Genomic DNA, 18,254 nt, shown 5'->3' on the forward strand with positions numbered 1-18,254 from the left:
TTTGTTCATTGGTTGATTAGTTTTGTTTTCAGCAGTGGAAAGGAAAAAACTTCTAAAGATGTTAGATCAAGATTAAGAAATCAGTCGAAGAACTTATAAGCATGAACCATGGACATGAACTAAGGGGATAGGACTGCTGGAGGGAGGGGATGCTGGGCAGAGGGGAACAAAAGGAAAAGAAATTGGGACAACTGTAACAGCATAATCAATAAAACATACAAAAAAAAAAAAGATTAAGAAATCAATGTAAAGAAATGTAAGTTGCAGAAAGAAAGGTAGTTAAAGGTCCCAGAGAAAAAGATGCCTCAAAAGGAAAAAAAGGTGACCTTACAAATACTGCAAAGTTATGCATAAGTCAGAGTCCATATCTGGAAAACTATGTATGCATTCTCATCCCCCAAAAGGTTCAATTATCCAGTTAGATAATAAGCCAATTAAAATTCTAGTATGACTAGAGCTATATCATATAGAAATGTAGAATTTTGAAGTCTCACAAGCATGGGTTAAAATTTCTGCTGTTCTCTACTCACTATTGCTTAACTTTAATGTTACTGAGCTTCTTTGAAAATACTTCATTTAAGAGTAACATTTGTCCCATAAGCTATTAGGAAAACCAAGAGACAATATATGTAAAGAGCTTAGCACAGTGCCTTAAATGGCACAAAATAACCATTTAAGAAACACAGCTATGATTACTAAAATATAGACAAATATTTCTCTGATCTTAGGATTGAGAAGATCTAAGTTTTAAAGAAAAGGAAACATATGGAACAAGAAATATTAATATATCTAGCGATACAATCCTTTAAAATTTATGTGAAAAACAAATATTAAAAAGTAAACAAAAAAGTAAGAAAATATTGGTATAGAACTGACTTACATAAATTATTTTTCTTATACAACAGAAAGATAAAAACCCCAATAGGAAAAAAAGGATATATTGACATACTCTTTGCTCTGCATAAACAGCGTCAGGTATCCAATTTAGGAATACATAAAGGTAGTAATGGAGACCAAATCAAATAGGTATTTTCAATACTTCAACATGAAATTCACATGTTGAGTGAAGTATTATTTGCCCCTCCAATATTAAACCAAAACTATCAAGGCATTCCTCATGTTCTTAAAGGAAAAGAAGTTTTTGAAGCCTAATAGTATTTGAAATATTAGATTCAGGTAACAGCAATTCAATCTTTCTCACACTGAAAGCAAATCTATTACTAGCTATTTTAATTAAAAGTTTAGCATAATTCGAGCATATATTCTTATACTAACCTAATAAGTTTTCAAGATGTGCTAAAAAGAGGTTAACTGAAAACTGCCACTGGGATAAGGGGGACAGAGGCAGGGGCAGTTGTGGGAGGTTAAGTGGCTATACCTCTGTATTTATCAGTGTTTCACTCCTCAACCTATTACAAGCAGTTCCAGTTCCACTTATATCTATTCTTATATAATTCAGGTCCAATATTTTCAGACTTTCTTTTTAAAATTGAAAAATAATTCTAACAATCCACATCAAACCTCTCTCCTTCTGACCTCAAACAACAACTCAGTAAACTATATTGCAATTCATAATTGATATATCCAAAACTTTACACTGAAATTTTAGGCATATGATTCTGTAGATACCCGCTATACCACTTTATCTTTATATTTACTACCAAAATTTTAGTTGGGCAAATACCATATTTTGCAATATTTGAAATAGCTTCTCTATTTCTGTAACCAAACCGACACAGGTATTGCTAAGGTAGTACTGATATTGAACAGACCAAAATATTGGGGAACACCTTCATAATACAAATTGGTGACAAATAAATCCAAGTTGTTAGTTTTATCTTTTTGGTGTGTGGTATGTGTATGTGGGGTTATAGTCTTTTACTAGCAATATATAAAAAATACCCATTTACTCAGAGAGGAAAGATATTCTACTTCCAGCTAAATTGAATTTTGATTAATAGATCTATATTATAGAACCACCAATTTTTTAAAATAAGAATAATTATAATCCAAACTGAATATAATTCAATTATTTTATAGGTACTTCAGAACCTTATACCAAAGTTAGCCTTTGAGTTATAAAAATTCGTTTTCATTATTCAGCACTGATAAGGCAGACTCAAAGACTGAAATGTATCTATAACTGTATGACAACATACTACTGAAGGTGGTTTTAGAGAAAACACTTGACAAGTTTGTTCACAATTCTTATTAAAAATGTACAAAGACAACATACAAAGCTTCCTGTTGTTCAAATTCCAAATAAATAAGATTTTCTATAATAAATTTTGTAGTATCATTTTTCAATGTAGTACCCTGAATAACTTTATGTATTAAAAATAATTAAACTTAACTGTTAACAAGATCCAAAAGGAAAAAACTAAATTTAATAAAAGAGTAGAAAAATATACAAGCAGAGAAAACTCAAAAGCCACCAAGCAAAATCAATTTAGTTGGTTAATGGGTCACTAGCTTCACTTAATTGTATCATCTAAACTACCCAATCTGACACCCACCACCCCAAAGACACAGAAAGCAGCCAAGATAATTCACTTTCAAAAAATGTCTAGTAAAATTATTTTTACCTGTAAATTGTTTTCTGTGACTCTGTTCCACCAAACCATATTGATGGGTACTCCTGATTTACACCTGTCAGCAAGGCAGCCAATAGGGTTCTTTGCTTTTCGTGCCTTTGATCCCATCGGAACTAGCCTCTCCTCCAGCATCCCCAGGCGATACTTCCTTGGCTAGGAAAAAGAAGGAAAGAAACCAGGCCACTCCTAACATCCCCCACACTAATCTAAACTAGCATAACTCACAAAGAAGATATCTGGAATGGTGGAATAGAAAACAAGCAAAATTTCTAAGACAGTTCCTCTAATGTCCTTATCACCACCCACCATTTCCCACCCCTGCCCCCAGTACACACCTCCAAAATAACCCACAGTCCTAACAGGCTTAACAGCAATATTATAATATAAAGCAACAGATGTTTTAGACAAATGCATTAGAATCTGAGTTGATAACACCTTAATGAATAGAAAATAACTTATCAGCAAAGTAAATGCCTTGCAAGATTTTTTCCACTGGCACTTACCTATTCTCATTGCAATATGAAGAAATGGCTTCAGGGGCACAAAATACAGGCAAAAAAAGTTCTCCAAACTATACCATTTTCTGCTCCCCATCTCACTGTCTTATTTACTCCTGAGAACTACTCCACTTTAAAGAAGCAGCTAAGTCCTAAAGAATGGACTTTTTTTTTTTTTTTAAATCTGTGCACATTAGACCAGAGTACAAATCATTCTATCTGAAGTGGGCATTCAACTTAAGGTACTCAATGAAAAGAAATAATGTCATCCCTGGCAGATGTGGCTCTCTGTTGGTTGGGCGTCATCCTGAAAAGTGAAAGGTCGCCAGTTCAATTCCCAGTCAGGGCACACGCATGGGATGTGGGTTTGGTCCCAGTTGGGGGCATGTACCAGAGGCAATTGATCAATATTTCTCTCTCACATTGATGTTCTCTTCCTCTCCCTCCCTTACTCCCTTGCTAAAAATAAGTAAAATCTTTTAAAAAATAAATAACTCAGGCAAATACATATATATATATAGTCTTATAAATCTCAGTAATTTGAACAGATTGATAATAAATTATCCAATAAAAGCTTGAATTCACTGGCTAACATAATAAAGTTAGTAAACAATTTTAGTGGTTGGCAGGGTTTTTTGCTGTGTGAAAGTTAATGATAGTTTCTACCATCATACTTCTCTTAATTGTAGCAAATTTACACAAAATTGAATCTTAAAGGGAGTGTGGGAGTGTGTGTGTGTGTGTGTGTGTGTGTGTGTGTGTGTGTTTTCTTTAAGGAACGCTGATACATTCTCAGGAAAATATTTAAGACCTGAAATTTTAAAAATCTATGTTTACTCATTGTTCTGTCATAAGATTATTGAAGCAAATAATTAAATTCCCTTTCTTCATAAAAGGTGTCATAATCAGACAAATACAGTATCTAAAAAATAATTTTTCAAGTATAAAAACAACCAATTTGAAGAAAACACTTGATATCTAAATTTCAAAATGACCCTGTAAATTATGCCTATGGAAATTATTATAGTCACTTCAGATTCTCGACTCCACAAATGGCCCTCCACTATATTTTCTTTGGTTTAAGAAGAAAAAAGAAAAAAGACTAAACTTGCATAAAAAAGGCAACTAGATTATCTACATACCCAATAATTACAGTCGTGGATAAAGTTTGATGAGGGTAAAATAATTCCACTTCTATGCAATCGTGGGCCAAGTCAATTCTATGCCTACATCACAAGCAACTTTTGTAAATGAGAATAAAAATGTAGCCTTCAGAGCCGTATTACAAATGAAAATTTTAAAGCAAGTTATTTCTAGTAACATATCTCCCAATTATAAAGATTTAATATACAGCAAAATGATATAACCTTAATTAAGCTGTCACTAATGTGAAGTCTATATTTTTTAAAATGTCAGGAATAAAGATTATTCAAACTATTAGAAAAGTTCAACACATCAAAGAATATTTACTTAACCAAATCACAACTTGTCAAATAGAACTTACAGAAGGACACCTAAATACCAGGTATATATTTGAAAGCAAGAAAATTATTGTTTTAAATGTTCTTCTGTTATTAAGTTCCTTCACAAATTCAGACTGGCTTTTTGACCTAAAAATTACAATCAGTGCAATTAGGGTAATTTATTTTCTTATAGTAGGGCATTAAGCAACACATAAAAAGGTTTTTAAATAAATCCAATATGCCATCCTCCCTCCCTAACAATTTTCATTGTATGTTTTTTGTTTTTCCAAAGAGGGATACATCACTCCTCCCACTCTTCCCCACCCACCCTCCAAAACCTGTAATTAGCCTAAGATATTTTTCCTTTTAGATAAAAAGAGATCCCCAAACATGTGCTATTACAGATTTAAGTTTCTTCAATAAATTGCCAACAATTAAAGTCTAATCCCACATGATAGTGAATGATACGTCCTAAGGTATCAACAGCATTTAAAATACCATTACAAGCAATAGAAGACAAAATGACATCTGAAAAGAGGGCAGCAATACAACAAGTACAATGGTGAGGCAGAAAGAATATAGAAGTCTCACTGCACAGAAAGTAAATCATAGTAAAATCTCATTTGTAAGCAAATTTCAAAATTATTTGAACTATTATTACCTCTTGGAGAAAAAGTGTATTTTCAACTAAACATTTAAGAGCCTACTCTGTATCAGGAACTGTTCTAAGTACCTGGAATACAATGGTGAATAAGGTACATGCCATTCCCTCAAAAAGAGGGCATAATCTAATAGGTAACAAAGCCATGCAACCACATATTCATTGAGGTACAATATATGCATATATAATCAAGGTACCAACAGGGCAGAGACAAAAGCTTTAAAGAGAAGGTAAATTACTGAGAAGTTCTGAAGAAGTACTAAATGTGCCCAGATAGATTATATAGATAATGCATTTCAGGCTATAAAAAATGTGTATGTTGAGGCATACAGGCACTGTGGTGTTACTGAGTCTACTATGAGTAGAGGGACAACCTTAAAAGCAAAAGATGAGGCTTGAAAGCAATAAAAAAAAAAAAAAATCCATAAATTGTTTTATATTCTATAGCAAGGAGTTTAGACTTCATCCCATGGGCACCAGAAAACTCTTGAAAACTTAATTAGAATTAAAACTGGAAACAGGTAGACAAAATACTACACTGGCAATAATCCAAGTGAGAATTTCTCAATCTCAGATAATTCTTTGTTGTGGGGGCTGTCATAGATGCCCTGCAGCAGCCCTAGCCTCTTACCCACTATGCCAGTAACACCAGAGCCCCAGTTATGACAACCAAAAATACCTCTTGTATCTTCAACATCCCCTTGGAAAAGGGAATCAAAACTGCCCCCATTTACCTGGTCTAGGTAAAGGATGTGAACTCAGGAAATGGAAATGGGGAATAGAGGGCTAAGGCACAGTTAGAGAAAGATCTGCTACGTTAAAAACAATGGTTGGGGCCCTGGCTGGGTGGCTCAGTTAGTTGGAGCATAGCCTGGTTGACCAAAAAAGGTTGTGGGTTTGATAACCAGTTGGGCACGTACAAGAGTCAACCAATCAGATGTTTTTCTCTCACTTCGATGTTTCTCCCTTTCTCTCTCTCTAAAAATCAATCAACATCCTCAAGTGAGGATTGTTTTTTTAATGGTTGGGGTCTGAAGGAAAAATGGAGAAGTCAAATGGAAGATGAAAAAACAAAAGAGGCAAACAAAACTGTATGGGAAATGTTTACCCCTAAAGATCATCCTCTAGAGTTTTCTGAATTCTTAAATTCCAAACCCATCCTCCAGAACCAATAAAAGCTATCACCCCACTTCTCTTACCTTTAGTTTCCAACAATCCTTACCTAGACCAATCCTTGAGAATGTGATGGTTAAGAAAATAAATTTAATTAATTAATTAATTAATTCCCTTCCTAGACTCACCAGTCCAATCTGCTGGTCATTATGAAGTGGAGACATTTCGGTAAATAACTAGCTTTTTTGCTCCACCTCCCTGTAAGTCAAAATTCCCCACCTCTTTCTTCCTGTGGTAAAATATCCAGCAGAGCCTGCAACTGGCACTGGCGCGCACACACACACTCTCTCTAATACATGTTTTTACTTTTTGAGTCTCGAGATTCACTACGAAAGTGACTGATTTTTATCATTCTTCACAAAATCTAAACAAACAGAGTAAGATAGTTAAAAATAATTTTACCCTTTTTATTGGACATTTAAAAATAACTTAGGGCTTAAACAAAAGTTTTCAAGGCTAAAAATAGCATGATAACATATTCTAGATTAGCACTTCTCAAACTGTAACAAATATATGAATCATAGGGATCTTGTTAAAATAAATGCTCTATTTCAGTAGGCCTGGAGTGAAGCCCGAGATTCTGCACTTCCAAAAAGCTCCCAAGACTGCTAGTGCTGCTGGTCTGATGACCACACTTTGAGAACTAAACTTCTAGAGAATGCCAGAGAAAAGACCTAGATAAGAAACAACTAGTGATGCAAACAGAAATTGGGGTCACCCTCCAAGGTAAAAAGGAATAGAGCTTCAACAGTTCAACAGCCCAACTCCTTACAGCTTGACCAAGATACTTAGAGCCTTCAAGACCATTATTCATAGTCCCCAAAGCCCTCAGTCTTCAAAAATCTTTGTCCTAATTTATAAAAACCCATTCCAATGGTTTAGGACTAAGGGAAATATACTCTCACTCCTAAAAAATAAGTCTCTAGACTATGTCAAAGAATAGTAAAAGCTAATTTTTAGGACTGCTTTAATTTCACACACACACATCTTTTTTCATTCATTCATTCATTCGCTCAACATGTCCGTATGAGGCTCTTTGCCCTTCCTAGAAAAGCAATGATAAGTTCTACTCACTTCCCCTAAAAATTCACAGTCTAGCAAAAGAAAAGTTTATAAACACCACTGTTTGTATAGAAAATACAGTTAAAGCTAGCAAGTAACAGACCAATTTTCAGTGCACAATTCTTTTGGTAAAATTGGAAAACAACTTCATCTCTACAATGCTTCAAACCACCAACCATATACTATTACATGATCTATCATTAGTAATAAATGAGAAAAATCAAACTGGTATCCTATGACAAAAAGTTTCCAATGCTCTGAATTTTAAGAACCCCCTTTGAACATCAAAAACACAGTAACTGCGCTTTCACTATTTGTACTGTAAAACAATGACGATTTAAAGTTGCTATGAATAACACTTTAAAATTATCTGCATGTTATGAAACAATATCTTCACATACTTGGAAAACAACAGTACTCATATATGAAATATCATCTCCCTTCAGATAATGCTTAAGTCTATATTAATTCATTATCTTTTGTAGTAACAACTCAGCAACCTACTTCCTGCCACTCCCAAGGGTCCACTAATAGAAGCTTCTGGCCTATAATTTACTATTATTTATTTAAAAATAAACCTGCATTTCTTTTATATCCTCTTCTGGCTCACAATGGTTTTCCTTCAATTAAGTAAATATCCTGATACTTTAGAGTATTTGTAATGATGAGAAGTAAATATAAGATTATAACTCCATTAGCCATCAGTGGTCAGTGTAAACTCACTGGGGAAAAATTAGATCCCAAATTGATTAAAACCATTTGAACCTTTTAAATCAAATAAACTAATTTCCATATAATCATCAACACAGGAACTACCTCTACCTAATTTATTAGATAATTAGGTGTGTTAAAACACCTGGATTTTAAAGGCTCCTACACCTAATTAATTTGGAATAGTAAATCCAAACCTACAAATCACTGCAGGTTGAGCTCCAATCAATTTTTCCAGGGGTAAAAGAATTAAAAAACAAAAACAAAACAAGTTAGCCTCAAAGATCGTTGTATTTTATCCTGTCATTCATTTTCATTAACTGTGGGCCTTTCATGAAAAAATATTACCTTCCTTACGTTTTCATTGTTTAAGGACAATAATAAGATGGGATGCGTGGGTGAGTACATCTACAAAAAGTAGGTCTACAGAAAAACACTGTCACTGTTAAAGACTCATGGATAAGTAAACATTTGTAAATGAAAAAGACCTTTTAATTTGTGGGGTTAATACACAATCATGTATAGGATGAGAGAACGAAAAGAGACGATGCTGCTAAGTAAAAATTGATAAAAATTACATCAATATAGGAGAACAGGATATACATACATACAACAAACATACTTTTAAGCTCTACTGTGAGTCAGATCCTAAAGGAGTATCCCAGTATTATCTACATAAGAAAGCCTACAAAATAGTCGTTACTTCTGTTCTTAAAACTTCAATGTTACAATGGGGTTTTGTCACCAAAAACAAGATCAGTTGGAATATACTTGCTAAATAAGCAAGACTACATTCACTTTCTAAAGAACTGAAATTGCAAACTGCAAATTCTTTTATTCTTCTGCTTCAGAATGTAACCAGACACAAGATATAAAGAAATAAAATACCATGCCAAAGTTATCAAAATATTTTAAGCAAAAGTGAGTGTTAAGATATGGAAGTTATTTCCACAATAAACTATCAACTGTAATAATCATTAACGTTTTTATGTGAATTTCAGTACCTTATCAAAACCAACCATTATGCTAAAATTTCTATTCGCTGACTAGGAAAACGTTCCCTTCTGATTTCCTTTTATGAGTATCCTTGCTTAAATTCAATCTTGAAAAGAAGCTGAATATCTTCAAAATGCTCTTTACTAGAACTGAACTTAAACTACTATAGTGGTTAAACAAAATTAATCTTACACACATTCAGAAACAGATAAACCGGTTTTTAAATTGCAGAGTCATAAGCAATAGAAATGTGTAACAACTACCATTTGACAAGCACAAGGCACTACGCCAAGCATTTTATACCCATTAATGTACTGAATACTCATAATCCTATGAAAAAGGCACTATTATAATACCAATTCTAAAGATGAAAAAAATGAAGTTTAGAAGAGGTTAAAATAATTTCCCTATAATCTCCCAACTAACATAAGATTGGGCTACAGAGCTTGCACTCTTAACTATGGATTCTGCCTCCAACTCAAAGAAATCTATTCAACATTCTATAATATTCCTTAAACTATTACAATATTAACATTATTCTAGCTAATTCTAAAATGACCAAAATTCCTAAGTGAATCAATCCCTCTTCGAATCTAATTGGCATGGATGAGATCAATGAGAAACAACAGCTACAGAGATTTCAAAGAAATAAACTTAAGCAGCTCTCCCTCCCCATTTTCAAAATGCAAGGAGAACAAATTTTGGGAATTAAATAGAACTGGGGAAAATTACATAGTTCTGGTTAAATTTAGCTTAAAACACAAACTAATGTGTTTGTGGAAGAAAATTCTAATCTCATCTTTACAAATTCATTCCTAGAAAAACAGGGAAGAATCACGAGTAATGCCAAGCTCCTACTATCAGCTACTATACTTTGACCAGAGCAGAGTGTGAAGCCAACCAGATAATCACAGAATGATCTACTAGTTTCCAAGTCCAAGCAGTAAATGCAACATGGTTTTAGTAAACTATCATTATTAGGTAAGAACTGACTCAAAATCCCCAAAGCTAAAACCAGACAATATTACATATTATATATAAAAGGCATGCTGTTTCATTCCAGGTGTTTAAATATGGTAACAAAGTGTAAAACACTAAACCACCACACACCTGCAAAAAAGAAGCCTCCAAAATAAAGTTCTCTCATGAGATCTTTCTTAAAATCAATGGAAAATTCCTTTTCAATCATAAATTTGGAAACCCTTTTCTTGACTCAACAAAAGTAAAAAGTCATTATACACAAAGTACCAATTAAAATAAAATCCAGAAAGTACATGACTGAAATACTAATTTGTTTAGAAGAAGCACATCTTTATCTAAACATAATCCTGGAAATTCAACATGGAGTACTCAACTTATTCAAAACTGAGTCCTATAGTCAGGACTTCTGGCCAAGATGGAGGCGTAGGTAGACATGCTGCGTCTCCCTCCACAGCTAAGAAGGAATAAAACTACCTTAAAACTGGAGATAACCAAAAGTTTCAGAAAATCAAGCTGCACAGAAGTCCAACAAACAAAGACATAAAGAAGAAATACTCATCCAAACAGGTAGGAGGGGTAGAGGTGGGCCAGAGAGGAAGCGGTGTGGAGGTGGAGGAGATGACACCAACTGTGGCAGGCTGTAGGAAAGCACAGTCACACATTAAAAAATAGTAAGGAGGGACACTTGGGGAGCACTCCCAATACAAGACCAGACCACACAGCTCACGGTTCCAATTTCGGGAAAATAAAGCCTCATTGTTTCTGACTGTGCAAACCAGTGGGGCTTGCAGCGGAGGAAGAAATTGCCAGTCTCTCAGCAGAGTCCACTTGTTTAAAGGGCGCCCCATGGTCCTAGATCTGCAGACCCACCCACTCTGGGAACCATGGCCAGGGCAAAAGCTAGAAGGATGACAGTCCCATATGGGAAGCAGAAGTGCCTGGAAAAGGGGCAAGTGCTGAGCAAGCAGTATCGTTCCCTCTCAGACCCCTCCCCCACATAACAGCACCACAAGGTGGTGTAACTGGTTGCCCAGCACTGAGGAATACCTAAGGCTCCGCCCCCTACAACATAAGAGGCACGACAGCTCTACCTGAGACACAGAGGTAAACACAGGAGCCTGTCAAGTTGAAGAGACAGAGAAGTATGGCCCAAAACAGGGAACAGATCAAGGTTCCAGTGATAGATCTAAGCGATGAGGAGATAGCCAATCTAACAGATGCAGAATTCAAAACACTGGTGATAAAAATGCTTACACACCAGACAGATATGCTTCAGTAAGGCAAATGCAGAAGGGAAGAAGGGGAAACTAGGTTAAGTGAAATGAAGGAAAATCTACACAAAACCAATAATGAATGGAAGGAAACTGGGGTTCAAATTAATGATTTGGAACATAAGGAAAGAAGTAGAACAGTCAACCAGTACAGAATGAAGAAACAAGAATTGAAAGAAACGAGGAGAGGCTCAGGAACCTCTGGGACAACTTTAAACATGCCAACATCTGAATCATAGGTGTGCCAGAAGAGGAAGAGCAACAAATTGAAAACTTATTTGAAAAAAGAAAAATTTGGTGAAGGAAATAGACATACAAGTCCAGGAAGCACAGAGAGTCCCAAACAAGCTAGACCCAAAGAGGAACACACCAAGACACATCATAATTAAAATGCCAAAGGTGAAAGATAAAGAGAGAATCTTAAAAGCAGCAAGAGAAAAGAAGAGAGTTACCTACAAAGGAGTTCCCATAAGACTATCAGTTGATTTCTCAAAAGAAACCTTGCAGGCAAGAAGGGGCTGGCAAGAAGGATTCAAAGTGATGAAGAGCAAGGACCTACAACCAAGACTACTCTATCCAGCAAAGCTATCATTTAGAATGGAAGGGCAAATAAAGTGCCTCCCAGACAAGGTAAAGCTACAGGAGTTCATCATCATCAAGCCCTTATTATATGAAATGTTAAAGGGACTTATTTAAGAAAAAGAGGATCAAAACTATGAACATTAACATGACAATCAACTCACAACTATCAACCACAGAACCTAAAAATAAAAATAAAAACAAAAACAAAGCAAACAAGAAGAGGAACAGAATCATAGGTATGCGGATCATTTAGAGGATTATCAGGTAGGAAGGGATAGGGGGAGAAATGGGGAAATGGTGCAGGGATTAAGAAGCACAATTGGTAGGTACAAAATAGAAAGGGTGAAGCCAAAGAACTTATATGCACAATCCACGGACATGAACCAAGGGGCATGGGATTACTGAAGGTAATGGGGGTACTGGGTGGAGGGGAGAAAAGGGAAAACAATTGGGAGAACGGTTAACAGCATAATCAATAAGGTATACTTAAAAAATAAATTTAAAAAAAAAGTCCTTTTTTATGGGAACTATATTTTTAAACAAGTTTCAATCTAATGTTACTTACATAGCATTTTAAGAAAACAAAAGACTGACTGGAGGTAAACAATAGTAAAATCATCATATTTAACTCTGACAATTAAAATGCAGGGAAAAGGAAACATACCCATTTGCTAAGGGAAGTAGATCACTACAGATCATTAGCAATAAAAATAATAGTGGCTTCTTTAACATAAAAACATGACAGTCCTTTCAATTCAAAAATTATAAACTTATCAAACAGGGAATTACAATGTTATTTTAACAAAAAGTAGCTTCATGTTTTGTTTTGTTTTTTGATGTACTTAATAAAAGATAATTAGAACAAGTATGACATTCAAAACTGACAGCATAAATTACTGGTGAAATTCAAGATAAAAAACAAAATGGGAGGAAGATTGAAACGTCTGACAGAAGTGGCTTAAATAAAATATACAGAGTTTACAATGAATTAAAAAAGGATAACCCAACAGAAAATGAGCAAAGGATATGAAAGAAACACCAAAACACAAAAGAGAAGTTCAACAGCACCAGTAATCAAATTTAAACAATAGGGATTTTGCCTATAAAACGACGAGAATCTGAATATTTTTCCATCTCTGGTTTCCAAGCTATGTTAAAGAAAAATCTTACGAGTAGGAATATAAATTTCTATGGCATTTTTAAAAGGTTATCTGGCAATTTAAAAAAACATTATGTATTCTTGCCCTGGAAACTCTGTTTATAGAAATTTACACTGAGATAACCACATAAATGGAAAAAGAAGCAGGCATAAGGTCAATCAATGTTTTATCTCCTCCTCTGCATATGACCAGTATCACCACTATCTCCACTAATGCTCCATTTTTCATCTAACAGAAGACTCAGTCATCTTACCCTTCTCATGTTCCCCTAGGGAGATTTTTCCTCCGATGTATTTCTAGGTAAATTACCTCTCATAACTTCCATTTCCAAATCACAATGCAAAAAAAAAAAAAAAAAATCTCTCTCAAAGAATTGTTGGGGTGATCAATAATAAAATATAAAACATTTCATTTATAAAAGAATTAAATTTACCATACAACCTGGAACAGATACAGAAAATCATTGTCAATATAAATAAAATCAAGTTTCTGTCTGCCACTACACCATGAAAAATTCCCAGATGGATTTTCACCAAATTTAAAGGATATGTCTGAAAAGCTAATAGCGATGCAGGAAGAAAGCAAAAGAGTAATGTGATAGTAGCAGGGGCCTAAATACCTCAAAGAAAAGATGGACATCCTCAGAGCAGCTATAGGAGAACTGCTTTTCCAGTGGACAATTCTAGTACAACCTCATCCAGAATGAATAGCAACAGATATTTATTTTAAAACAATTAAATAAATTAGGCTAGAAAGGTTTGGCTAACACCACATATTACTATCAGTAATAACTACCATTTATTAGCCACTTCTGTGACACGAAGGTCCTCATCACAACTCTCCTAACAGGTACTAAGTATTATTCTCATTCTGCAAATGAAGAAACAGATTTCAATTCAGATTGCCTGGCATCCAACTCCAAACCCCAAAACCTTAATCTTTACTCAATACTACTGGGTTATTACTATGCTTATGGTTTGCTCTTTGAGAGAAATCAAAACTCACTAATAGGCTTTGACTAAGCTATAAAAAAGGAAAAATAGGGACTTGGGCTCCAACAACTCTACCAATAAGGGGCCCACATGTGTTTCCCAATCTAAAACCTCCCCTACATCTGGCTAAAGTTGGGATAGTTCACACTCCCACAGCCTGGCAAATGCTGGTAAACAGAAGTGGAGTTGACTCCAGTAAAAGTAGCTCTGAGTGATTAATTTTGAACTCTGGACACAATTTTTCATAGAAACCTGACTTTACACTACTTATGGGTAAAAGATACTCATGTGGCTGACCTGGAAATCTAAATATTATACTAAATAAAACAATATTTGAGAACATATATTGAATACTTGGTTAGATGTTCCAAAATGGGCCTAACCAAAAGGATTAAGGAAGGATTTACATTCCAGATTGCCTATAACTTTAATCTGCTCCATAAAAGAACTCTATCAAAAATGTTTTCCAGTTCCTTTGTATTTCAAATTTTATTCCCTAGAGTAGAAGTAATGTAAAATCATCTTTTGAAGACATTAGAACAGAAATACTACAACACATTAAATGTCAAATTAATAAGAAAACATACAACATATATCATCAGTAAATCTGTAATACATGTTAGAAAGAGGGACAGGTGCGCTTCAGATAGAGAACAATGGGAAGGAGGTTCCAAACTGAGATCAAACAGGGAAGGAAGAACAGAAAGTCCTGCCAGTGAACTTTCCCCTCAAGCAGAACAGTCCAGAACTGGGCCTCCACCATCTAAATCTCCTCACAAATAAGAAATCATGAGATAAGCCAGCCCTTTTTGACTTCCCTTCCCTTATCCTTACAAAGAGTTCTAAAATCAAGAACAGAAGTAGTAAACGTGATACTTAAGAAATTTCTATCCCCTGATGCCAAAGAATTTAGCTTGTTATGAAAGCCTAAAAAGTTTACAAAAGGTAAAATCTATTAAATTTTCACTATTAGAAAGACAATGCACAAATGCCCAGGTAAAACTGCATACTAATTAAAATAACATCCTAGAGTACAATTAAGTAAATGACAGGCACACAGGCTTTTTTTAAATGCCTTTATGTGGGGGGAGAGAAAGCTGAATATGATAATGACTAGATAGATGATTAAAAAGGAGGGCAAAAAAGGGTCAAGAAAGATATAAAAGGGGAAGCCAAGAATGACAGACACTAACTTTGAAACTTTTCCTAGGATTTGTCTCAATTATCTGGGGTTGTTCAGCGTAAAAACTCACAGCTTACTAAGAACAGCCATCAAGATGTCATAGCACTGAATCACTTCATTTAAGAACTTGGATTTCAACAACTAACTTTACTATAAAGATTTTTTGTTCCCAAAAGATTTCCTGCCAAAAATTTTACTGCTGACTTAGACTAGATCACATCTGTGACTCACTCTCAAGTCTTTTCCTATTATATCAGTTTTCAACCTTATCTATCTTGCTGTTAAGGCCTCCTAAAGTGTTGATTTAATACGTTAACTCCCATTTTCAAGAAAACTCCATCTCCAGTGTTTTGGGGGCTTAACTCCCCATAGAATATACAGCCATAATTCAATTTCTACCACCACCACCCCTGGCCAATAATAATTACACACACTTTTCAATAATGGTTACTTTCTATCTATAAAATTATGTATTCCTAATGTGGAAAAAAAATTTTTAATCATTGCTTCTCAAACACTAATGGTGAAAAATCACATTAAAAAATTTTTTTCTATATATAATGGGCTTATACTTTTATAAAACAAAGATGAATTAGTAGGAAAAAATGATCACATAATTGGATATCACTGTACTATCAAATTGTTATAGAAGTTCATTGTTCTGGATCTGGAGAGTTTGCTGCTTCTTAGCTATCATCAGATATCTAAACTGGCACTAATTTAATTAACATGCTGCTGTATAAATGTTCTGTAGTAGGTTCACGTACTGTCTCCTCAATTAGATTTGAGGAAGCAGGAAAAATATCAGTCCATTCTTAAATTCTTCACACAGCACATATAAGACTGCCTACAGTAAAAATACTTAACTGATCTGATCCCAAAAATTCACATACTGATAGATAGGAAAAGAAAAGCAACATGCCTGGCCCAGGGATTGGCCCAACTGAGATTTCCAGAAAATAATTTACCTAACTAGCTATGAAACAGTAGTAAATAGTAAGTATGGCCTATCTGTTCTCCAATACATTATAAAGTAAAATGTTAGGAGTAATCATGACAGCCTGCTTAGAGCAACATGAAATTATTTTACATAAATTTGAGTTACTTCCACTAAAATTACATCTTTAACAGACATTATGAATTACAACAAAATACAGTATCCATATGCCTTCAGTTCACAATGCGTAGCATGCAATATTCTTATGCCAAGAGCATTTATAATACAAAAAACTTTTAAACCTTCCCAACTCAACCACTAATAATTCTGATATATATGCAACCTGTACCCTCATAGATTACTAAGTATAAATATATAGCCCACTTCTGAAAAAAATACTCTATGCCCCTATTTATTATTTCAGATGCAAATGGCAAGAAAATATGGTCCTTCTAAAATATATTCTGTGATCCTTAAATGTCTAGTAGAGACTGACACATAAGGTCCTTTCAGTTTAGATAGACGCTGAATTTTAGAGATGAAAGAAAGCAATTATGGAGGCCATGCTCATCACTTCACAAATGTGAAGATTATAGTCTATAAAGTTGACCCAAGGTCACAAAGCTAGAGATTCAGGACCTCAAAAATTGCAGCAGAGTGTTCATTTCACTATATTAATCCGCTTCCATTGGGATATATTCTAAGACCTCTCCAAATATTGAGGTCACATTTGTAGTACTATTTCCTTTTATTATTTTCCTTTACTAAAATGCATTTTTAAAGAATAGGCAGCCCTGGCTGGTATGGCTCAATGGATTGAGCTCCAGCCTGAGAAACAAAGGGTCAATGATTCGATTCCCAGTCAGGACACATACCTGGGTTGCAGGCCAGGTCCCCAGTCCGGGGTGCATGAGAGGCAACCACACATTGATGTTTCTCTCCCTCTTTCTCATTCTCTCTCTCTCAAAGTAAATAAATATTTTTTTAATTAAAAAATAAAAAATAAAGAATAGGCACTATATCTTCCTTTCTCAAGTCTCCAGGGAGTTTTACCATTTTCTCAAAAATAACATCAGTAGCTATAAATCATATATTTCAACTATAAAATGCAATGAGCTGAACCCTCATATTAGGAATATTTGTATTTATTTGCATTTTACTTTAACTTTCTATTCATACATCAGAAATGCTACTTAGCACAGTTAACCAAGTATTAATTTAAGAATATGAAAAGGCCATTAGAGGGACCCCCTAAGATCATTTATGGGCTTTCTACTTCCCCCTACACTAAGTATTGGGTTGGCCTAAAAGTCGTTTGGTTTTTTCCATAAAATAAAAGACCCATTTTTCATTTCCACCAATAATTTTATTGATTTGGATATTCTGAGTATGTTGGCTATCTCCCCTGTGTTATAATGTTGATTGTTTTCAATTGATGTCTCAATTTGATCGCTATAACTTCAACTGGTCTCTGCAATCCTGGAGCATCATCCAGTAGGAAATCTCTAGCACAAAACTTTGCAAACCACTTTTGACACATTTGATCAGTTACAGCACCTTCTCCATACACTGCACAAATCTATTTTTGCATTTAAGTTGCGTTTTTACCTTTCTTAAAAAATGAAGGCATAATATGCCAAGAATGATGCTTATTTTCTCCAATCTTCAATATTAAAATGGCTACACAAAAATTCACCAATGTTCATAGGTTTTCTTTAAATGCAGGCTGATATGACAGCTATCACAACACAATCTAACAAAATTGTTTTGAATGAAGTTAAAGACAACTAAGCACTACTAGATCCACCTTACAGAAAAAAACAAACTTTGTGGCAAACCCAATAGGCCCAGATAACTTCATTTCTAGGTTGTTTTCTGCATTTTACTGTTTTCTTCCATACTGACAGGTTTGTGTCCAACTCTGTTGGACTTACACCATGTGGATTTAGAGACTACATATTCCAAATGATATAAATTGTATATGTAGCAAG

At 34.5% G+C, this 18,254-nt stretch overlaps 1 protein-coding gene across 6 annotated transcripts in view; it reads right to left on the reverse strand.

The window, feature by feature from the left end:
- Positions 1–18,254, reverse strand: part of PAN3 (poly(A) specific ribonuclease subunit PAN3) — a 146,222-nt gene that overhangs the window by 104,234 nt on the left and 23,734 nt on the right. For 4 of the 6 annotated variants that reach the window (XM_090273760.1, XM_090273757.1, XM_090273755.1 and 1 more), the window contains one exon: positions 2,586–2,747. The exons of the other annotated variants lie outside the window; for them this stretch is intronic. In XM_090273760.1, the coding sequence (XP_090129886.1) occupies positions 2,586–2,747 (162 nt within the window). The remainder of the gene's footprint in view (positions 1–2,585; positions 2,748–18,254) is intronic. 6 annotated transcript variants of the gene reach the window in all.

The sequence above is a fragment of the Furipterus horrens genome, unplaced genomic scaffold (genome assembly GCF_987537825.1).
Source record: "Furipterus horrens unplaced genomic scaffold, mFurHor1.1.pri manual_scaffold_4, whole genome shotgun sequence".
NCBI lineage: Eukaryota > Metazoa > Chordata > Mammalia > Chiroptera > Furipteridae > Furipterus > Furipterus horrens.